At 47.9% G+C, this 22,140-nt stretch overlaps 2 protein-coding genes across 2 annotated transcripts in view; both read right to left on the bottom strand.

The window, feature by feature from the left end:
* TRAM2 (translocation associated membrane protein 2) overlaps positions 1-12,272 on the bottom strand; it is a 49,041-nt gene extending 36,769 nt beyond the window's left edge. Inside the window, exon 1 of the mRNA XM_082216485.1 lies at positions 12,106-12,272. Within this exon, the coding sequence (XP_082072611.1) occupies positions 12,106-12,225 (120 nt within the window). The 5' untranslated portion in view covers positions 12,226-12,272. The remainder of the gene's footprint in view (positions 1-12,105) is intronic.
* A 5,451-nt stretch (positions 12,273-17,723) lies between these two features.
* LOC309530048 (uncharacterized protein) lies at positions 17,724-22,093 on the bottom strand. Its single transcript, XM_082218499.1, has 3 exons — positions 21,888-22,093; positions 19,773-19,872; positions 17,724-18,022 (listed from the first exon to the last, which is right to left on the bottom strand). The coding sequence occupies exons 2-3, from the start codon at positions 19,837-19,839 to the stop codon at positions 17,880-17,882; spliced, it is 210 nt and encodes a 69-aa protein (XP_082074625.1). The 5' UTR covers positions 19,840-19,872; positions 21,888-22,093; the 3' UTR covers positions 17,724-17,879.
* Between the last annotated feature and the right edge of the window lie 47 nt (positions 22,094-22,140).

Genomic DNA, 22,140 nt, shown 5'->3' with positions numbered 1-22,140 from the left:
TAGTGCTTCAGGTTAAGAACTTTGCTTCAGGATAAGAACAGAAATCGTGCTCCGGCAGCGCGGTGGCAGAAGGAGGCCCCATTAGCTAAAGTGGTGCTTCAGGTTAAGAACAGTTTCAGGATAAGTACGGATCTCTGGAATGAATTAAGTACTTAACCCGAGGTACCACTGTAGTCTGGTCCTCATTGAGCGCCTTTCCAAAGCAGCAAGGTGGACAACGTCCTTTGTTTCCTCTGGATCCTATCTACACCTGCTCCTTTGCAGCTTTCAAAACAGCAACGTTTTGTTACTGGGGGAATTGCAATATGCCGTGTGGAATGTGTGCACCTGAATGCAGTATTAGAAATTCCCCAGGAGTCAGGTGCATTTTCTGACTCGCGCTGGTCTAATTGTGACCACGTGGAGATCTCTGGATGCCAGATCTCTGGCAACGGACATCTCCCTTTGGCTGGTGCCTCCAGGTTTCTGAAGCAGGTAAGCAGAAAAGCTTGTATATTTGGTGGTTGAATGTGTTGTCAACCGCTTTGGGATTTTTTCTTTAAAATACAAAGCCGTATAGAAATGAAATCATCATCATCTCATTTGGGGCGTGGGTTGGTGCCTAGACATTCTGTTGAGGTGACCGCAACCTAGCTTGAAGAAGCCATTTGGCAATTAGCTTATACAGTGGTACCTCGGGTTAAGAACTTAATTAGTTCTGGAGGTCCATTCTTAACCTGAAACTGTTCTTAACCTGGGGTACCACTTTAGCTAATGGGGCCTCCCGCTGCCGCCACACCACCAGCGTGCAATTTCTGTTCTAATCATGAGGTAAAGTTCTTAACCCAAGGTACTATTTCTGGGTTAGTGGATTCTGTAACCTGAAGTGTCTGTAACCCGTGGTACCACTGTGTATCTGAGTTTCTAACACTGCAAGAGCAATTACCTGGCACAGTGCTGTGGTTTCCATATGCCGGAACCTTAAGCTAGACCAAAGCAGCAGCTTTTAGGTTCTGCCATAATCAACCAAATTCTTGCCTTACATGCTGAAGTCCGGAGAGGCTCATCATTCTACAGCAGGGTTGACTTAACTTCTGGCCCCAGAGATTGCTGAACTACAACCCCTTGACCTCTGAGTATGCAGGATCGTGCTGATGGGAGCTGTACTTCAGAAACACCTTGGGGGGCTGCAGATTAACCAGCCCTGTTCCATGCCTTTGCTTCAGAGACACTGAAAAATGCTTTGAAAGTCCCTGGCCAAGATGGAGCAGAGATCATCATTTCAGGCCAACACAAACGCCGACAAAAGGGTTAAAAGAAACCAGAGTTTCCAGAGGCCTGGAAAAAGGAAAAAAGCCGTCCTGGGAGGAAACAAGCTATTGTGAATCAGGATTCAGCCATTTCCTTTCTATAGCCCTCCATCATCCAGAGGGTACCAAGCCTACCCTCAACTCATGAAAGCCTTCTATAAGCTCCAGCACGAGGCCGTAAGCTTCAGAAATGCTGATTTCAGTCCAAACAGACCAAAACAGCATGAAAATATGGGTTGCAATGGACTGTGAAGTGAGAGGAACATGCCTGGTGCAGTTCAGAAGGTCCATAACTGCCCCAGCATCACACAGCCACTGCCACCCAAGTCTAAGGTAGCTCAGAACTGAAGCAGAGACAACCAGAAACTGAGAAATAGATGCTGCATCCTATGGCATTTATTTTATTTCAAATAAAAATACTTTATAGGCCACCTTATGTGATTATGTCCTCTGTTGGTGACAAAAAAACCCCAACACTACTCCCCTAGTGAAACATCAAGTAGATGGCAAAAAATAACTACAGATTACTCTTCAAAACAATCCCTGCGACGGGGTGAGCTCCTGTTGCTCGGTCCCAGCTCCTGCCAACCTAGCACCACTGTAGCTGAACTACAACTCCCATCACTCCTGGGGCATATGGGAACTGTAGCTTTCAACAACACCTGGAATAATAATAATACAGTGGTACCTCGGGTTACATACACTTCAGGTTACAGATGCTTCAGGTTACAGACGCTTCAGGTTACAGACTCTGCTAACCCAGAAATAGTACCTCAGGTTAAGAACTTTGCTTCGGGATGAGAACAGAAATCGTGCAGCGGCGGCGCGCAGCAGCTGGAGACCCCATTAGCTAAAGTGGTGCTTCAGGTTAAGAACAGTTTCAGGTTAAGAACAGACCTCCGGAATGAATTAAGTACTTAACCCGAGGTACCACAATAATAATAATAATAATAATAATTATTATTATTATTATTATTATTATTATTATTATTATTATTATTACCGTATTTTTTGCACCATAACACTCACTTTTTTCCTCCTAGAAAGTAAGGGGAAATGTCCGTGCGTGTTATGGAGGGAATGCCTACAGGTGGCATGCCTACGGATTTTCCTCCTCTAAAAACTACGTGCGTGTTATGGTCAGGTGCGTGTTATAGAGCGAAAAATACGGTAATTATTTATACCCCGCCCATCTGGCTGGACTTCCCCAGCCACTCTGGGCAGCTTCCAACAAAATATTAAAATACAGTAATCCATCAAAGATTAAAAGCTTCCCTAAGGCCACGGGTAAGCCACCTCTGCTTTAAAACAAATACAGCCGAGCATGAAAAAAAGCAAGAGAGAGAGAGAGAACTAGAAGGTTAAAAAGCTTCCCACAAAGAGGAAAGGCAAATGTAGAGCAATCAGCTCCTTGCCAGAGATTCCTTGTACCTTCAAAGCACACTGAATTTGGCAGCTACAGCTTCTCATTAGTAAGAACTGCCTGCCATCTGTTCCCTCCTTCCTCTTATGCAACTTTAGGGGAAGATCACCAGAAAATATGGAGACATTTAGGCAACAATTTTCTTGCACCCCTACCCCAGTTCTCAATAATGGAACTGGTAAAGAGAAAGAGTGATTTATATTGCTAAATATAAGTAAAATATAAAAAGTAAAAAGCAAGTGAAAGTAAGGGTTGAGGGTCCACCAGTTTGCCCTTAAGCCAGAAAGCAAAATGGCATATGCCGAAAAGTTTACTTTGCAGAACAAGAAAACCAATGGTCACCCTGAGAGCCAGGAAAATAAGGCAGTCGTTGCCAGTTGGATCAAAGTGAGAAGCAAGCGAAGAGAGACTGAACAGAGAAATACTGCAATTATTGACACTTTCGTGCAATGGAGAGAAATTGCATATACTGGCCCCAGCCTTGCTTCTCACAAGCGTTCCAGTGCCTTTGCACTCACTGGCTAAAATGCCAAAGGAGGCTTACAGGGCAATCCTATACATGCCTACTCAGAAGTAAGTCACACACAATGGAGCTTAGCCCCAGGTACACACATGCAGTATTTCAGCTTTCCTTGGTATTAAGCCATTGGGTATAATACCGACTGCACATTTTGCTTTTGTATGTTTGTAAATAAAAAAGCTAGTCACTTTATTTTGTTTTATTTTAAAGCAGAGGAGCTAAAAAATGAGGCAAGCCCCCACCACAACCGATGGCGCAGGTCAACATATCAATGCCTTTAGCATCCAACATGTTCAGCAAATTTAACAATCTCAATCCCAAGAACCACAGAAGGCTTTGCATGGTGGAAGAACTCCTTTTTGTTTACTATGCTGATTTCTGTTTTCTGATTTCTGTTTCTGGGGTATTTTGTTCCTGTTTCCCCATCTAATAAAAACTAAGAGCACCTGCAGAGGCATCTTCTTGCAGCTCCACCTCTAACACTGTGCAAATTACCGTATTTTTTGCACCATAACACTCACTTTTTTCCTCCTAGAAAGTAAGGGGAAATGTCTGTGCGTGTTATGGAGGGAATGCCTACGGGTGGCATACCTACGGATTTTCCTCCTCTAAAAACTATGTGCGTGTTATGGTCGGGTGCGTGTTATAGAGCAAAAAATACGGTACATTACAAAATTTTTCTTAAGGCAGCAACAAAAATGCAAGTTTTTGTGAGCAAATTTCTGCGCCCACTAACCTTGCAAGCACACACCTGGCAAACCGTGTCCAATGAAAACAACACAGGTAGGACAGATGAACTGGAAAGTACGTAAACCGGTTAGCTGACAAAAGGCATCCAATGAAAACCACAAGTGACCAGTTATTCAGCAATATATTTAGTATTGTGCAGTGGTGCCAAATGAGAAGAAAGCATGTTTTTCTTCCGGATTAAATAAAAGGTAAAGGGACCCCTGACCATTAGGTCCAGTCGTGACCGACTCTGGGGTTGCGGCGCTCATCTCGCTTTATTGGCCGAGGGAGCCGGCATACAGCTTCCGGGTCATGTGGCCAGCATGACTAAGCCGCTTCTGGTGAACCAGAGCAGCGCACGGAAACGCCGTTTACCTTCCCACCGGAGCAGTTCCTATTTATCTACTTGCACTTTGACGTGCTTTCGAGCTGCTAGGTTGGCAGGAGCAGGGACCGAGCAACGGGAGCTCACCCCGTCGCGGGGATTTGAACCGCCGACCTTCTGAGCGGCAAGTCCTAGGCTCTGTGGTTTAACCCACAGTGCCACCCGCATCCCTTCCGGATTATATAGGAATGAATAATTTTTTGTGGGGGAGACACCAGCATTTTCTTCTTCTATGCAGCATCAAAATCATGCACTGTGTTATGAAAATCATTGGCTTAGCAAAAGCTGCTTCTTGTCTTGCGAGCCGCTTCTGAAGCTGCAGACACAATCCAAAGGCGAGTGAGATCCTATCTAGCAAAGGGTGAATCCTGCTCTTACCTGGATTTTCATTTTTAAATATGCAATGCACTATACCACCTTTTAAAACACTGAAGTGTTTGCGTTTGCTCTTAACCATAATCCTGCAAGGCAGATCACAACAGTATTACACACAGAATCTTGAACTTGGGTCTAACCCTGGCTCTTGTTTTCCAGCTCAAAAATTATGCAGCTGAGATCATTCTACTGTGAGAGGTGTTTTCCTCTAGTTGCTTTTGTGGGGGCAGGAGCAGGGGGGAGCGGGAAGAGGCCAAGTATTTACCTTGAGCTAACTCACATGACTTATCAGCCAGCACAGAGAGGCATCTCAAAGTTTAAATGGGCAGGTTTCACCTAGCGGCAAGCAACTAAAGGTCAACTCCAGGCAACAGGGAGTTACCTTCTCATGTCTTTGTCCTTGCAATTTTTTCTCAAGGGAACTCAAATGTGCCCCCTTTAACATAGAGGAGCCCTAATCTAGCAGGAGTCACAAGCTGTCTGGTTCACAGGAAATCAGGCCCTGGGAATCTTCAGTGAGAACCCCGCTGCAAATCTTGTAGCCTGCCGGCAACAGCAGCAGTTTGGGAATTTGTATTCCTACCAGCTGGGATTTCTGACTAATTAGATCAGCAGCAGCAGCAGCACACACACACACACACACACACACACACACACACACACACACAGTTCCCCCATCACCAAGTCACCCATGTTTCTGTGTACTGGAAACTACTTGTTAAATGAAGTGAATGGGAACGCAAATGCAGCTGGAAGTCTCTCTTCTCCAGTTTGCTAGCACAAAGTGAAACGTGGCACTGAGGAGCAAAGAGACAAGGTTGGGCTTTGGGGTTTTTTTAAAATTCAACTTCTCAATCACACTCTTGACTGAGCCACAGACGTGCGCGCACACACGCACCCCAGCCAGACTCCACGTCAGAGTTCTGCAAGCGTGCCCCTCATCTGCCCCCCCTTGCCTGCAAACTAGGGAGGGAAGAAAGAGAAAGCCAGAAAGGCGAAGGAGGAGTTCGGCATTCCTGGCATTCCTGCGCAAAGTGCCAGGGTTGCAGAGGGGGGAACTGCCTGGAGCGACAGGGAGAAAGACCTTGGAAGGAACCCCCGAGAAGGCTGGGGCGGGAGAGGGGGGGGGGAGAAAGAAAGCCTCCATTCACAACTACCCAAATCTCGTTAGAGGGATGGAATTTGGGACAGTCTGAAGTTCTGAAAGAAACCCTCCAGCTGTACACCACAAAAAGGCAGGCCTGCGCAGGAATCAGACAGAGGACATTCATGTCTTGGCAGCAGCAAAACATTCCCTGGGCTCCACTGGGCAGGAGGTGGGAAGCAAGAGGAACCAAAGGCTGGGGGTGTCAGGCTGGCTCTAGGCATCCCTTACACAGAGAGGAGGATCCTTTGCTACCCAATGCTTATTTCCAGTAGGGAAGGAACACCATCGCCAAGGAAGGAAAGCAGCCATGAAATGCCAAGGTTGAATGAGGAGGGTTGGGACTGAAAAACGGAAATGGTTAAAATAAGGCCAAGGAACATGTGAGGAAGATTTGTTTGACTCTCCCCCCCCCCCTGCCCGCATCTCAAATACAGATGGGGTGCAATTTTGATCTCTGGCACAGGATCCTCTCCAGAGTGGTGTAGTGGTTAAGAGCGGTAGACTCGTAATCTGGTGAACTGGGTTCAATTCCCCGCTCCTCCACATGCAGCTGCTGGGTGACCTTGGGCCAGTCACACTTCTCTGAAGTCTCTCAGCCCCACTCACCTCACAGAGTGTTTGTTGTGGGGGAGGAAGGGAAAGGAGATTGTTAGCCGCTGTGAGACACCTTGGGGTAGTGATAAAGCGGCATATCAAATCCAAACTCTTCTTCTTCCAGTGCTCCTAGAGAACTTTCCCCCACAATTCCATTTTTGTGATCCATGCCATTTTTCTGCAATTGCTTTCCTGCCCAAAGGGAGAGGAATGGCAAATAGGGAAGGCATATTGTGGGGTCCGGACAGGGGTGGTGCTGTGGTCTAAACCACAGAGCCTAGGGCTTGCCACGACGGGGTGAGCTCCCATTGTTCAGTCCCAGCTCCTGCTCACCTAGCAGTTCGAAAGCACGTCAAGTGCAAGTAGATAAATAGGTACCGCTCTGGTGGGAAGGTAAATGCAGTTTCCGTGTGCTGCTCTGGTTTGCCAGAAGCGGCTTAGTCATGCTGGCCACATGACCCAGAAGCTGTCTGTGGACAAACGCCGGCTCCCTTGGCCAGTAAAGCGAGATGAGCGCTGCAAGCCCAGAGTCGTTTGCGAATGGACCCAATGGTCAGGGGTCCCTTTACCTTTTTATTGTGGAGTCAGGCTTTTTTATTTTTAATGGAGTTCTATCAGTACAACATGAGTGGGTGATATCAGCATAATACAGTCCACATCATGAGTGTGATGTGCTCACCCTACAAGTGCCCTACAGATGAAGGAATTGAGGGGATGGTCATCAAATTTACAGGTGACACCAAACTGGAAGGGAGAGCTAATGCAACTGAAGACAGAATCCAGATCCACGATGACCTTAAACAGATGGGGGAACTGGACCCAAACTAACAAAATGAATTTCAACAGGGACAAATGTAAGGTTCTGCTCTTAGGCAGGAAGATCCAGAGGCACGAGTATAAGATGAGGGATACCTGGCTTACTAGCAGGACGTGTGAAAAGGATCTAGGGGTCTTGGTGGACCTCAAGCTTAACATGAGTCAACAGTGTGATGCAGCAGCAAAAAAAGCTAACACTATTCTTGGCTGCATCAACAGAAGTATAGTGTCCAGATCTTCTCTATCGTGCCTTGAACAGATCACACCTGGAATGCTGTGTCCAGTTTTGAGAGCCACATTTTAAGAAGGATGTTAACAAGCTGGAACATGAGCAGAGGAGGGCAACCAAGATGATCAAGGGTCTGAACCAAGCCTTATGAGGAACGGTTGAGGGAGGTGGTCTGTTGAGCCTGGAAAACTGAGAGGAGATACGAGAGCCATCTTCAAATATCTCCAAAGCTGTCGCATGGAAGGTGGAGCAAGCTTATTGTCTCCTGCTCCAGAGGGTAGGACTCAGACCAGTGTATTCAAATTACATGAAATGAGATTCCGACTCAACCTCAGGAAGACCTTTCTGACAGTAAGACAGTAAGAGCTGTTCAGCAGTGGAAGTGTCTCCCACAAGAGGTGCTGGACTCTGATTCCTTGGAGGTTTTTAAGCAGAGGTTGGATGGCCACCTGTCATGGATGCTTTAGTTCAGATTTCTGCATTGTACTGGCTTCGAATAGATGACCCTCGGGGTCCATTCCAACTCTACTGTTGTATGGTTCTATGAAAAAAGAACAAAGTGCTTGCGTCTTTCCTGCCATACCTGCCACATGCTCTGGTTGTGTGCTGCAGCAGCGAACCAAGCTCACAGAAAGCCATTGTCCCGATAACATGATCCCACGAGTTGAACATGTAAATGTCTGGGACATCAAACAAGCATAGGAATGCACCATGGCTGGACCGGCAGCCATGTCACAGCAACCATGACCATCCACAACACTCCCCAAGGAAAACAACCTACACAACAGTTAACACCTCAGTGGAGAGATAAAGCAAACTCTATGGGTGGAGACAGCATGCCACCAATTTACAAAGCAGCCATCGCTGGCTCCTGCAATATGCAGACGTACAAGAGACAACCCACTAGCAAGAATCAACCTGGTTTGTCCCTTCTTGTGCAGAGGGCAGGCGGGTTGCCTGGCTGCAGATCTAGTGAGCAATAACATAGAGATGAAGTAACTCAGAGACCCTCCCAAAGTAAGGTAAATGTAAAGGGACCCCTGACCATTAGGTCCAGTTGTGACCGACTCTGGGGTTGCAGTGCTCATCTCGCTTTATTGGCCGAGGGAGCCGGTGTACAGTTTCCGGGTCATGTGGCCAGCATAACTAAGCCGCTTCTGGTGAACCAGAGCAGCGCACAGAAACGCCGTTTACCTTCCCGCCGGAGCAGTATCTATTTATCTACTTGCACTTTGACATGCTTTTGAACTGCTAGGTTGGCAGGAGCAGGGACTGAGCAACGGGAGCTCATCCCGTCATTGCAGGGATTCGAACCACCGACCTTCTGATCGGCAAGTCCTAGGCTCTGTGGTTTAACCCACAGCGCCACCCTCATCCCTGGATACCAATACCATAAAGGAGGATACCAATAAAAGGACCTGCTTCCTAACACAGCCTTGCATTTTCTCACCATTGCTTAATGAAAACCGTTTATTTTTTAAATGCTTTGAACATCCATTTTGACTGCGTAGTGAATGAAGGTTGGCTATGGATTACGGAGTGAAATAATGACTTTGCCCCATTTTTTTCAGTGCATATTTGTCTGTGATGCTAATTTTCTAATCCATGTCAGTAATTCATGAGTGACAGAAGGAGGAAGCATCAGATTACTCCGCATTAGCCCAAGAAGAAAAAGAAAGCTGTTAAGTGTCCGCATGAGGTGAACCATGCAAGGCTCTCTTGGATAGCACCATACATTCGCAGATATTTTCCACATTTCTAACTTCACCCCCCCCCACACACACACACCCTCTGAGAGAGCTATCCAAACAGTTGCTCCCCCATCTAAAGGGGTGGAGAGAGAGCCCTGCGGTTCAGAAACTTTTTAGCCTCAAGGAATCTCTTTCATGTTCATTTATCTGCTCAGGAATCTGGGAAGGTCCTAAGGCACAGAGTTCATAAAGGATGCTACAAGAGCACACTGCAGAATGCATCTGCAATGGCTGTAGGGAGCAATCAGAGTTTCAGGGGAGCAGGGGTTTCATGATTAATACTCTCACTGAGAAACCTCTGAACAACTTCTGAGGATGCAAAGGTTTCCCTGGGACCGTGTTAGAAAGTGCATAGATCATGCCACCAGACAGTGACAAAACGACACGAGTGGTGGGAGTTTGATAGGGCTATTCCATGTTACAGTGATAAAGCTAAAGGGACCCCTGACCATTAGGTAAAGTCGTGACCGACTCTGGGGTTGCGGCGCTCATCTCGCTTTATTGGCCGAGGGAGCTGGCGTTTATCCACAGACAGCTTCCGGGTCATGTGGCCAGCATGACTAAACCGCTTCTGGCGAACCAGAGCAGCGCATGGAAACACCATTTACCTTCCCACCAGAGTGGTACCTATTTATCTACTTGCACTTTGATGTGCTTTCAATCTGCTAGGTTGGCAGGAGCTGGGATCGAGCAACGGGAGCTCACCCCGTCGCGGGGATTTGAACTGCTGACCTTCTGATCGGCAAGTCCTAGGGTCTGTGGTTTAACCCACAGCGCCACCCACGTCCCCTGTTACAGTGATAGTGTGGCATCAATCCTATGGCTCCAGCAGAGCAATGCTCTCTGTCTGCTTCTGGACACCGATGAGAGATTTCAGAGGAAAACTAAAAGGAACAAGATGCCCACAGGTAAGAAGAGGCTAAGAGAAGAAGAATTATCTGCAGAGTAGGCAAACACTTTGGTATTAAAAGGGATGCCATAAACAGCCGCCAATTAGCAAAAGGGAATTGAAGTTATACAAGGATGAGCAAAGTGATTCTCCGGAACAGCACAGGGTCCAGGATGCTGGGGGGATGTGAGGTTGATGTGATGATTGTGCCTGCTGTTCTATGCCAGGAAGACTTCTGTTTCCTTCACTCTCTTGCCCTTCTCCACTGGGCCCAGGTGCCCCTGATCTCAACTGCCCAGGGAGACAGCAGAGGGCCCCCTCCGCCTCCTGGCAGCACAGCAGGGAGGATAGCGCCAGACCCCAGGTACCTTCCTCCTCACTCATCCTCTGTGCTCTCTTTCTCAATGGGTCGTTAGGGAGGGCACAGAGAGCCCTGTCTTTCTCAAACTGCCAACCAAAGGCAACCAACTGCTCTGAGTAAAAGCAGACTCTGCTCCTCTTCCTTGCTGCTCCCTTGCCTTGACTTGAAAAATGCAGGCAGGGGAGCAAGGGACGCGGGTGGCGCTGTGGGTTAAACCACAGAGCCCAGGACTTGCCGATCAGAAGGTCGGCGGTTCGAATCCCCGCGACGGGGTGAGCTCCCATTCATCGGTCCCTGCTCCTGCCAACCTAGCAGTTTGAAAGCACATCAAAGTGCAAGTAGATAAATAGGTACCGCTCTGGCGGGAAGGTAAACGGCGTTCCTTGCGCTGCTCTGGTTCGCCAAAAGTGGCTTGGTCATGCCAATAAAGCGAGATGAGCGCTGCAACCCCAGAGTTGGCCACGACTGGATCTAATGGTCAGGGGTCCCTTTACCTTTACTTTATAAAGGGAGCAGCAGCCCAGACTGCCTCTGCACGCTCTCTGGGAGCTGCCAGTGCTGCTGGATTGGGCCCTACTGCCCAGAGCTGGAGGGTAAGGAAACAGGGGCAGTGGCTTGCTGCTTGCTCCCCTGAGCCGGAAACGGCAAGCAGCAACAGGCACAATGAATTTAGTCGTCTCGCCAAGACGGGTCACCAGAGATTCCTCTTCCTCCTCCTCCTCACTGCTGCCGCCGGTTTGCTTGCAGAGAAAAGAAGCACCCAAGAAGCAGGCAGTGGCTGAAAGATGTGTACTTATGGGGTTGGCCAGATTGACCCCCGCCAGGGTGCAGGCCTAAGGGGCGTGGTAACTGCACCTCTCCACATGGATACATCTGTCAGATATGCTTCATCTGATATTCCTGAATTGAGTGGGTCCCTTCCAACTCTACCATTCCACGACTCCTTGCCAATGGCCAGAGGGAGCCGAGCTATGCCTCTACCAGTCGGTGTGGACCCTGCTGAGCCAGGCGCTCCAAAGGGTCCGACTCGGTACGGGCAGCTTCCTCTGTTCCAGGTGCCCAGCCCCACCCAAGCCGTCGGGGAAGCAGCCTCCTCCTCCGCCGCTCCTGGGAGCTGCCAGCCGCTCGGGTGGGAGAAGGAGGAGGCCGCGTTTCCTGCCGCGGGCGAGAGAGGCGGCGCCCCCGCCGACGGGTCTCCTCCTGCGCGGCAGCTCGCCAAGAGCCAGCGCCGGGGGGCCTGTGGGGCAGCTGCCCGGCACAGCTGAGCCCTGGACGGCGGGCGGCCCCGCCAGCAGGACCGGGCGCGGATGCAAGAGCAGGAAGGAAGCTGGAGGGCTCCCGGGGGGGAGAGAGAGGGAGCGCCGTCGGAAGCGGACGGGGACAGGCTCCCGTTTGGGACACCCGTGAATCGGAGCGCTTAAGGAAAAGTGGGGGGTTTTTTGGCGGGGGCGGGACGTGTCCCCAAGGGCCGGGACAGCGCGAGGAGTGGCTTTCACCTCGGAAGGGGCTCCTCCTCCTCCTCCGCCGCCGGCAGCAGCAGCAGCAGCTCCCTGCCGGGGAGCCCGGGGGAGGTGGGGTCCCGCGGCCGGAGGCTCACCTCGAACATGAGCGCGACGAGGACGCAGAGCACCAGGCAGAAGCCCACGTCGGCGTGGTTGTGGATGAGGAACTCCTGGCTGAAGAGCGGGTGGCTTTTGGCCCGCCTGCGGAACGCCATGGCCGGCGCCGAACCCGCCAGCAGCGCGGCCGCGACGCCAACTTCGCCTGCTTCTTCCGCGGCCCCTCGGACAACTTGGCGGGCGGGCGAGGCGCAGCCCGGCCCCCCAGCGCAGGCGCGCCTCTCGCTGCTGCTGCCGGCCTGCCGGGCTCCTCCGCCCCGCCTTAGCCCGGCCTCTGCCTGGACGGGCGTCCGCCGGGGGCGGGCCGGGGGGCGGCCCGAGTGCTGCTGCTGCTGCTGCTCCGCGCCGACCCCGCCGCGTCCCGGAGCGCGCTCTGCCTTCGCCCGGCGGCCTGGCGTCGTGGCATCCCGCGGAGCTGGACGGGACCCAGCGGCCCAATTCCGGCCACGTTGGCTTCGGAGCGCGCGCGCGAGAGAGAGACACCCGCGGACTTTGCGCCCGAGCGCCTTCGGGCTTTTTCACTTTTTGAGTCCTTTCTGCAGGAAAGAGAGAGAAGCTCCTGGACTGAGCTGGCCTTGGTCTTGTGTGCTCTCAGTGGTGTGTGTGTTTTTGCGTTTGTGTGGTGCACTGCACACACACACGCACACACACACACTTTGCTCTGCACAAGGTGCACAGGATTGCACATACCTAATGGGTGGGCATTGCTTTATACATAACGCGTGTCCAGATACGTTTAAGAAATATAAAATTCCAGCACAATTGGCTGTGGCAGTCTGTGATGCCTATAGGTACAGAAACAGCAGTGCCTTGTCTTTTAGAAACTTAACTAGCTGCTTGTGGCACAAGCTTGCATTAAAAATGTGTGGCCTGTCACCAGTTGTTGTGTTGTTGTTTTTTACACACCTAAACCTTCTGCACCATCAGGAAGTGTGTGGAGTTTACTTGCAAGAGTGCAAACTTGGTGCCAAAGACCATAGGCCCACTGTGCCTGTTCTTCACCTGTGGCACCACACACACACGTGGCCAGGGCTGGCCCAAGCCATTTTGGCACCTGAGGGAAACCACAAAATGGTGGGCCCCCCCCCAGAAGCTGGGGAAGAGGCGGGGAAGAGAGTGAAGATCTACATTGGGAACAAGCGGGGGAATCAAATTAACCTTAGCCCACCACTGAAGTGAGAATCAAAGGCTGTTAGGGGTGGGGGAAGAGGCCCACTCTGAATCACGCTGGGGGAGCGCAGAGCCCAGGATATCCTGGGGGGCAGCCCTTGCCATTTCCCGGGAGAAGAGGAAGAGCAGTAATGCCTCCCATTGTGTACCACAACTGTTGCTGCCACCATGACGGCCAGCTGCAGGCGATGCAGTCCTTGGAGGCGGGATATGCTGCCCCTGTGGATTCTGCCACCTGAGGCATTTGTCTTCCCTTGCCTCACAGGTGGACCGGCTCTGTATATGGTGAAGCCCAGCAAGTTTAGGGATTGTACAGGCTAGGGGAAAGCATCAAAACAAACAGTGCGCCCATCCCAGCTCCCACCCTGAACTTGGAATAGCTAAGCTGCCAGATTTCTGCAAATAAATTCTGGGCCACCTCTCCGTATCATGCAACTAATCTACTAAGATACGCTTCGCTTTCAACAAAGATGATTTTACAATTCAGCAAAGGGCTGGTGTTCCGTCAGTTCCTTTAAAAAAGAAAAACTCTCCCCTTGGGAGAGTGCATGAGCGTTTGAAGTCTCTGCAGGCTAAGAAATTCAGTGAAGATGAATTTATGTGGAGTAGTCATCTGGGCTGAGTTACAGTCAGGATTCCTGAGCTATTACGTATCAGCCTAGCCCTGCTTGGAACTGCGGGAGTGTATCTTATAAAACATGCTTATATGCATGCATAAGATCCAACTCCTAGGGGCTGAGGTCCCTTTGCCTGCCCTCAATAAAATGTTTGAGGGGGCTACCCCCTCCCAAAGTTGATGGACATTGTCTTTCCAATGGTTTGCATGCACCATGTCTTATATTCGGTTACGAGGGGCAGGACTTACCTGCCCCCCCTATTTTATTCAAGTTGGCAGCCCTGTATACATGGTACTGAAGTTAGTTTACTGGTTCCCAGCTCCTTACTCGGGTTAAGAACTTAAATCGTTCTGGAGCTCCGTTCTTTAGCTGAAACTGTTCTTAACCTGAGGTACCACTTTAGCTAACAGGGCCTCCTACTGCTGCTGTGTGATTTCTGTTCTCTTCCTGAAGCAAAGTTCTTAACCCGAGGTACTATTTCTGGGTTAGCGGAGTCTGTAACCTGAAGCGTCTGGTACCACTGTATTTGCTCTAAAGTTTGAAAGTTTAAATAGAAGGTAAGTTCATATATCCATCAACTCCAAAATAAACCCATAATAAACACTGGGATATGACATATCACATAGCTATTCCCTTGAAGCCCAACAATTATCATACTTCTGAAACCCACAAATCCCCTTCTGTGCAGTCATAGCAAGGCAGTGTACCATAGAAACAGGAAAAAATGGGTTTTAAACACCTACACTCAAAACCAGTTGTTACACTTAAAACTATAAAAAATAGACACTCATGGTGAACACCCACCCAGTTATCCTGCTGAGAAAGCCTGCCGGAGCAAGAGTGTCTTCAGTTGTTTCCGGAAAGTGCAAGAAAAGTGTGAAATGGCAGAAAGTGTGAAATGACGGGCAAATCCCCAGAATCGAATAATGCACCTTGACCTCCCCCCCCTTCATTTCATATACTGTGCTAGCAACTGTTTAAGCAAGGCTGGAAACTTGCCCTTTGCTGCTGCTTTCATATGGAAAAGACGGGTTGGTGATGACGCTGCTCCAGCCTTTGTCTTGCTGGTCCCTCCAGTGGCTACCAGACAAACTGAGTGAATGAAATGGAACACAAGCCAGCCAGGCAGTGGGATTTTTAAAGCCTGATCTTCTGCCTGACTATCATCCAAGTGCAGGAAAAGCTCAATCCGTTAGAGGAGACAGAAGAAGCTATTTCTTTTATTCATTTTTAAGCATTTATAAACCACTTAGTATTTTAAGCATCTCTAAGTAGTCTTGTGATCACCGATGAGAAGGCTTGATCTCCTCTAATCCAGTTTTTGTCATCTGAAATATCCTCGGAGTCAAGTGTGGATTTCATGCTCTTTATTCAGCTCATAGTAGTGAGTTTCCCCGAAATGTCTGCTTTATATACATTATTTACACAATGGGCGCCACATGATTGGCTAATTCCGGGATTCTCCTGTAGGCCAATCAGGTTGCGGCTTCACTTCCACCTGGAGTTGGATTGGGTGGCTCCTGTGGACCAATCAGGCTACTGCATTCTGAATCCTATTGTTCTAGGACCAATCAGACTGCTGCATTCTGAATCCTGTTGTTCTAGGACCAATCAGACTGCTGCAATTTGGATCCTATTCAACTCAGTACATAACATTATCTTAACCCAGGATTGAAATAAGTTTATTTGGATCCATTCTAGTCTGGCTTCAGGCCCAGTCACGGCACTGAAACTATCTTGGTCACCCTTGTTGGTGACATTTATCAGGAGAGAGACGCCCAATTCAAGGTGCTCACATTCGTGTTTAAAACCCTAAATGACTCGGACCCCAGGTCTTTGAGAGGCTGCCTCCTTCCCTTCAGACCCTTTTGGGTGCCAAGATTGGCAGAGGGCACCTCTTGGTGGTTCCTCCACCCTCAGAGGCTTGGGGTGGATGGTGGCCCAGGAGAGGGCATTCTCGGGGGCAGGCACTTCCCACAGAGGTGTGCATGGCATCTTTATTATACAGCATCTGAGGAAACATGGACAGCATTAGAACTCACTACTTGGTGTTGGGTTTAATTTTACAAAAGGAGAATTGAGGTCAGACGTCTACAGGAAATTAATAGCTACTTTCTGACCAATGACAACCAGGAGCTTAGCCAAGTGATGACTTGGGATTCTTTCAAAGCGGCCCTTGGAAGCCATAATATTAAAGAGGCATTATATCTAAAGAGCCAGAAAATTCATGCAAGTTAGCTTTGTTGAAATAAACTATTTCCCTTGAAAGACAGCACAAACTCATGGAGAGCACATTGTGAATTACAAGCTTTGGACACAGATTACATCTCTGTTGCCATGGCCAAAACGTACAGTATGTATTGCAAATTTGGCAATGAGAGTTCTAGATTCTTGGTGTGAGTGCTACACATAAAGGGAAAGAACACAACCACTTATGTAGAGTTCTAACTTTGGAGGGCATGCCCTATTATAACTCAGCTTCTACAAGCAAAATATTTACATGTTTTTATAGTGACTTCTATAATGTAGACTACCCTTCAACAGAGAATATCTGGACATGAGACTCAGCTACATTAGTAAAGAAAAAGCGTTTTATATGCGTTATAGCACCGTGACACCAGATGGCGCGGTGGATTTTTCACTATGCAATTTACAACACATTTTCCTGAAACACTTTTTTTGATGTGTCTAGATCCAGCCCTGGTTAAACAGAGTAAAACCTAAGCCCTTGAGTCAACAGCACAGAGACTTCATGGAAGAACCCATCTCAGAACGGGAGATCTGTGATGTCATCAAAAAGCTGAGGAGGGGAAAAGTGACAGGCCTTGGTGAGTTTTGACTCCGAGATTGTTTTAAATCCTAGACCAACATATTATGTAATTGTGCACTCAATGGTAGGACTACATCTCGGTCCTGAAAAGAAACCAGACTTTTTATAATAGTGAAGCCAGGTAAAGACCAGAATATGCTGGGATCTTAACCATCCAACTCATTAATCAACCAGGGCTGGATCTAGACACATCAAAAAGGCGTTTCAGAAGAACACGTAAACATAGTGGAAAATCACATTGGTGAAAGAAGGAACTCCACAGCGCCATCTGGTGTCACAGTGTTATAATGCATATAAAATGCTCTCTTTTTTGCTAATGAAGTTGGGTCCCAGGACATTAAGATTGTGTGTAAGCTTTCTCAGTAGCATGCCTCAATTTTTTATTGGTGCATACTGGTCAAAAAGGCTTTGTTCCAAAGCAGTAAATTTCAAACACCATTTGCAGGATCCTAAATTTGACTTATAAAGCCAATTCCCAACTACTGAAGAAAGAGGCAGTAAAACAAAATAGTTTGCAGTGCATCATGATCCTAAAAATGCTTCCTGAAAGGTAAGCCAACCAGATTTATTGCAGCGTACAGCAGAACAACGCTGTGCACTCAATTTAAGCATGGGGTGGTGCGGCGTTACTTACATTGTTGCAACGACAATGCATCATATTCTATAACATCTCAACCAGCATATTCTGAATACAAACGTGCAACCCACAGTTGTCAATAGCAAATGTTTTGGGAGCACCTAAAGTAGTGGTTGTTGAAGCTCAGGGGGTTTTAGCCCCATAATTCTAGCTTTTCTACAATAAAAGCAGTATATAATAAATATGAGCAGTCAGCAATGCAAATTTCAGTTCTGTAATATCAACCTCCATATGCAATGGTCTGCCATAGCAGACTTGTATAAGACTTCAGGGTTCTGAAAGACCGCTTTTGGCAATTTTGGAGAACTCAAGACAAAAAAGCACACACACTGCACAAATACATATTGATATATGTTCTCAATAATGAACAGCATTTATTTATGACCATGTAAACCATTAGACTTTCTCCCCTGACCACTGAAGCATTTCCCCCAGAACCACAAGCCTTGTTTTGGGCTCCATATCTCCCATTCTTCGCTGCCGTTTCCAGCAGGCCTCCTACTGTCTGTGTCTCCGAATATCTTCAGCATCGTCAACACAGCAATTTCCCATTCCGTTGTTGCATCGGCCAACATAGACTTCCACAGGATGGCAGAGAGTATGCCGGCAAACTCCCTTTAGTCTCCTACATCGCCCTGTGCCTTCATAGAGAAAATGAGACTTTGTGAGTCTTATCAGAGCTGCTCTGGACTCCTGTGCAGAAGACATTATACGAAGCTGGAGAAGACCAAGACAACACATGCACAGACTGGACTGCCATAAATCTCTTAATACAAGAGATTGAGATCTTAGGGGAAGCACCAGCAGATCAATATCCTTGCCACTCAATTCTACATGCCCTGTCAGCAATACTGGGGAGATCTGTAAGAAGGCTCTTTCGGAATGTTTGCACAGCTTACTATCGTACCAGGACTCTAAATTCTGATTTTCCTCTGCTGTTTAGGTGCACAACAATGCTGTTTATATCCTGGTACTCAGGAGTACTTCATGAGGGACCATCACACCATGTTGCGCATGGACAAAGAACTGGTGTACAGAGGAATATTTACCTCTTCTTGTCTCCAGCATCACACATTGACATGCATGTGTGCATAGGAGCCAACACCCAGGGGCTGAGGGGACTTCGCCCCCATAAAATATTAGAGGGGGTCAGGCCCCTCAAAGCTGATCGGCATTGCCATTCAAATGGTGTGTGCACACCGTGCCATGTGATTGATTATGCGAGTCAGGGCTTACCTCACCCCCTCATGTTTTATTCAAGTTGGCACCCCTGTGTGTGTGGCTAAACCCTCGCCAATAAATCACCACAGGCAGAGGCTTGCTGTCAGCTGTAGCGCAACACTTTCTCTTAGAGGTGGCTCATTCAACATACCCATTCAAATGTTGCTGATTATTGCAGGCCCTTCAGATGTTGTGGGTCCTTTCAGTTCCAGCAGGGCCAATGGCCAGGGATAGTGAGAGTTGTAGTTCCAACAAAACCTGGAAGGCCAAAGTTCCCCCGCTCTACTCCTGCCCCTCCATCAGTTTAACGCTTCTTTTTTATAAAAAAAATACCCGTTGCCAGTTCCCTGCTTATAATAACTGAATGTCCCATCTGCAACGCTAAGCCCTCATTAGAATTAACTTCTGACACATTGCTCTTGCTTCTTTGCCTTCAGAAAGCAAACAATATTCTACGTGCTCTGCATTATGTAATACGGTTTACAGTCCTGCAGTCTTTTGTGCTCTTACCTGGGAGTAGGTCCCAATGGCTGCAGGGGGACTTCTGAGTCACAAGCTGTACTGATGGCCACCAAATCAGATGGACGGCAAGGCTATCAATGGCCATTACTAGTCTATCTACTACTTCCAATATCAGAGGCAGTGTTTCTCTGAACACCAGTTGCTGGAAATTGTGTGTGTGTGTGTTGTGCTCATATCTTGCTTGGGAACTTGCCATGGAGGCATCTAATTGGCAGCTTTGAGAACAGATGAGCTTTTGGTCTGATCTTGCACAGCTCTTTTCATCTTCTAAAATGTCAAACATTAAACACTTCCCAACCCAGGGCACAATTTCCAGACTTCAGATGTCGTCGGAAAGTTGTGTGGTTGTTTATCCTTTTGAAATAATAATTTAAAAAGAGCAGGGGATGAATAGGAGGCAGTCCTCATAAATAAACATATTGTTTGCCACACCAAGAGAAGCAGGAGGAACCTGCTAGTCACCTGGGAGCTCCCTGCAATAGTTATGAATTAATTTGGTGACAATAACCCACATGACCCGGTCGGGCCATTTCCAAAGAGAAGGGTTATGAAAACACACATAATACGGAAGAGGGAAATGAGTTTTTCTTGGGGAAAACACCAGAGCAAATTGCAAATGTGTATAGTTCACACCCTTTTGACACTTACCTGATTTGTCCAGGTAGGCAGGCTGGAACAGGAAAAAGATAAGCAGGAAAAAACAGAGAATCCTCATGCTGGCTGATGTACAGGTGGAATTCAAATTGCACTAGGAGGGAAAGTAGCACAGATACAATGAGACTGTGCTTCTTAAATATATGATATCTATGAAATCTATGAAATTAACAGGCACTTCATGCCACCCAAATAAGGGCCATTCCTTCTGCAATGGGGGCAAGGTGTGTTTGTGTTTTAGGGTTTGGGGATTTTTTTGCTATCCTCCTGTATTCACAAGAGAAACATAACACATTAGCTGGCAACTCATGAGTCTCAGCCACAGTAAAACAATGTATTTTTAAATATTTGGGCAGTCTGTAAACAATTCATTAATAGGTAAGCACTTTAAAATAGCATATATTTCATTGAGATGCCTGGGGTTGATGCAACTCTATTTAGAAAAGGATCTATTTTATTCTGGTTTCTGACAATTTAAAGGTTTTTGATGTCCCACCAGTGATTTGGATAATTGACTTAAGCACATATTTAATCTTACTGAAATCAGTGCATTTTAAAAACGCATAACTTTGGCTGGATTACACTCATGCTCAGTATAGAGTCAGTGCCTAAATTAATATTTTTTTCAATCTGCAAAAGAATATATTGACTGCACAAGAAATGGATAGAAATGGAATAAAAAGGACTATGAACCGGAATGGAAATCTAGTCTTCTGTATATCTTTCCTGTATGTAGATTTTGTATTCACATGACAGTCTTTTCACATGGAAGAAAATGGTCATGCCAGAATTGGAATTCCAGAATTATTCCATTTTATTGTGGGATTATTGTGGTGTTTTTTTCCGTTTTAAATCAGTTTCTAAAACATACTTTCACATGTTTTTTAAAAAACCTGTGCAATACAGATTAATGGACTGGGTGATTGTGGCCTGAGTCCTGCAGTTCAGTTGGCATCAGCCTTGGGTTGGCAGGCTTTGCTGGAGAAGGAAAGAGGAGGGGGCAGAACTGGGCAAACTTGGGCTGCAGAAAAGGAGATCTCCCCTTTCTACGACTTCATTTGCTTTCGAAGCAGGGAAGGGATGCTGAATCCATTCAGTGGTGGCTGGAGAGGGCTGTGATCAGCCACAGGGGGCAGGGACTGACCAGGAAATGTCATCAACTGAACAGGAACCTGAGCAGGAGGGTGAAGTCTTGTTGCCTAGAACGAGGCATCTCCCTGACAGAGGAGAGCATGCTTGCAGCCCCAATATTCCCATAAGGCAAGAGAGTCTGGCAAGTGAGCAAGGCACGCCTTGTCTTTAAAAGCTTGGCAGGAGGTGTGGGGAAACCTCTTGGGACATCTTTGCGTCTTCCGTCGAGGCCCAATATACTTGCCTGAATAAATATCTCTTTCTTACTTCCAAGTAAGAACTTCTGCCTGTGTCTGCTGGGTGGGAGACAAGACACAGTGACCACTCCAAGAAGAAAACCAAACTAACTGTCAGGTGTGTGTGCAGGAGCCAGGCCCTGTGACCAATAGGACTCTGCAGGACTGGGGCCTTCCTAAGTTTGTTCTGAAGAGGCAAGGCGCGGCCGCACAGGTGAGGCCGATTGGTAACTCACAGCACCTGGTGGCAAGAGCTGGGAAGGGATATAAGGTCAGCATTTCCCCTTCGGCTCTTTGCCACAGCAACAGATTCCCTGCCTTGCTGCATTTGACTCCTTGCTTCTTGATCCTCGGACCCCTGACTTCTTGACTCCCGGCTCTCTGACCCTCGGACTCTTGGCTTTCTGACTCCTGGCTTCTGGACTCCCGTTCCTGCTCCCACCCCGCCATCTTGCCCCCGGTCCTGACGTCCCCAGATGGGACTTCGATCACCCGTGAACCGGACCGTGACACTAACCCCCTCTGCCCAAAATGGGCACTTGCACCCAAGTGCGTAGTTGTCTTCTATGGGCCGTGTCTGTGTGTTTTAAAAAAGCAACCACCTTCACATCTCAAAATAATTCCAGAGGTCACCTTCTCCTCCTATGTTTGGCCAGTTTAAAGAAACCTAAAAAATTCCGAGCGATACAGTCCAAACCTATTAAATCAATGGCAGTTTTTCTATTGGAACATAGAACTTTACCTCTCCTTCTTGCCTCTAAAGCCTGTGTGAAGAATCTATAATAGCAGGCTATTTCCCGCCAACATCAAATTGGAGTGTCTATGGACAGTGGCGCTGGCAGGACAGTATGTATATCCGAGTATTCCTGTCTTTCAAGTGCTGCCACCAGTTTCTGCTCCCAGTCTCAGCTGGGCCTCCAAAGGATGCAGAACAGAACCTTCACCACAGAATCCCTGTGACATCATCATTTGTGACATTCAGGCAGAGGCTTTTC

Source organism: Podarcis vaucheri (genome assembly GCF_965113315.1).
Source record: "Podarcis vaucheri genome assembly, chromosome: 3".
NCBI classification, from domain to species: domain Eukaryota; kingdom Metazoa; phylum Chordata; class Lepidosauria; order Squamata; family Lacertidae; genus Podarcis; species Podarcis vaucheri.
The sequence above is the reverse complement of the archived record's forward strand: the minus strand, read 5'-3'. Positions and strand labels throughout refer to the sequence as shown.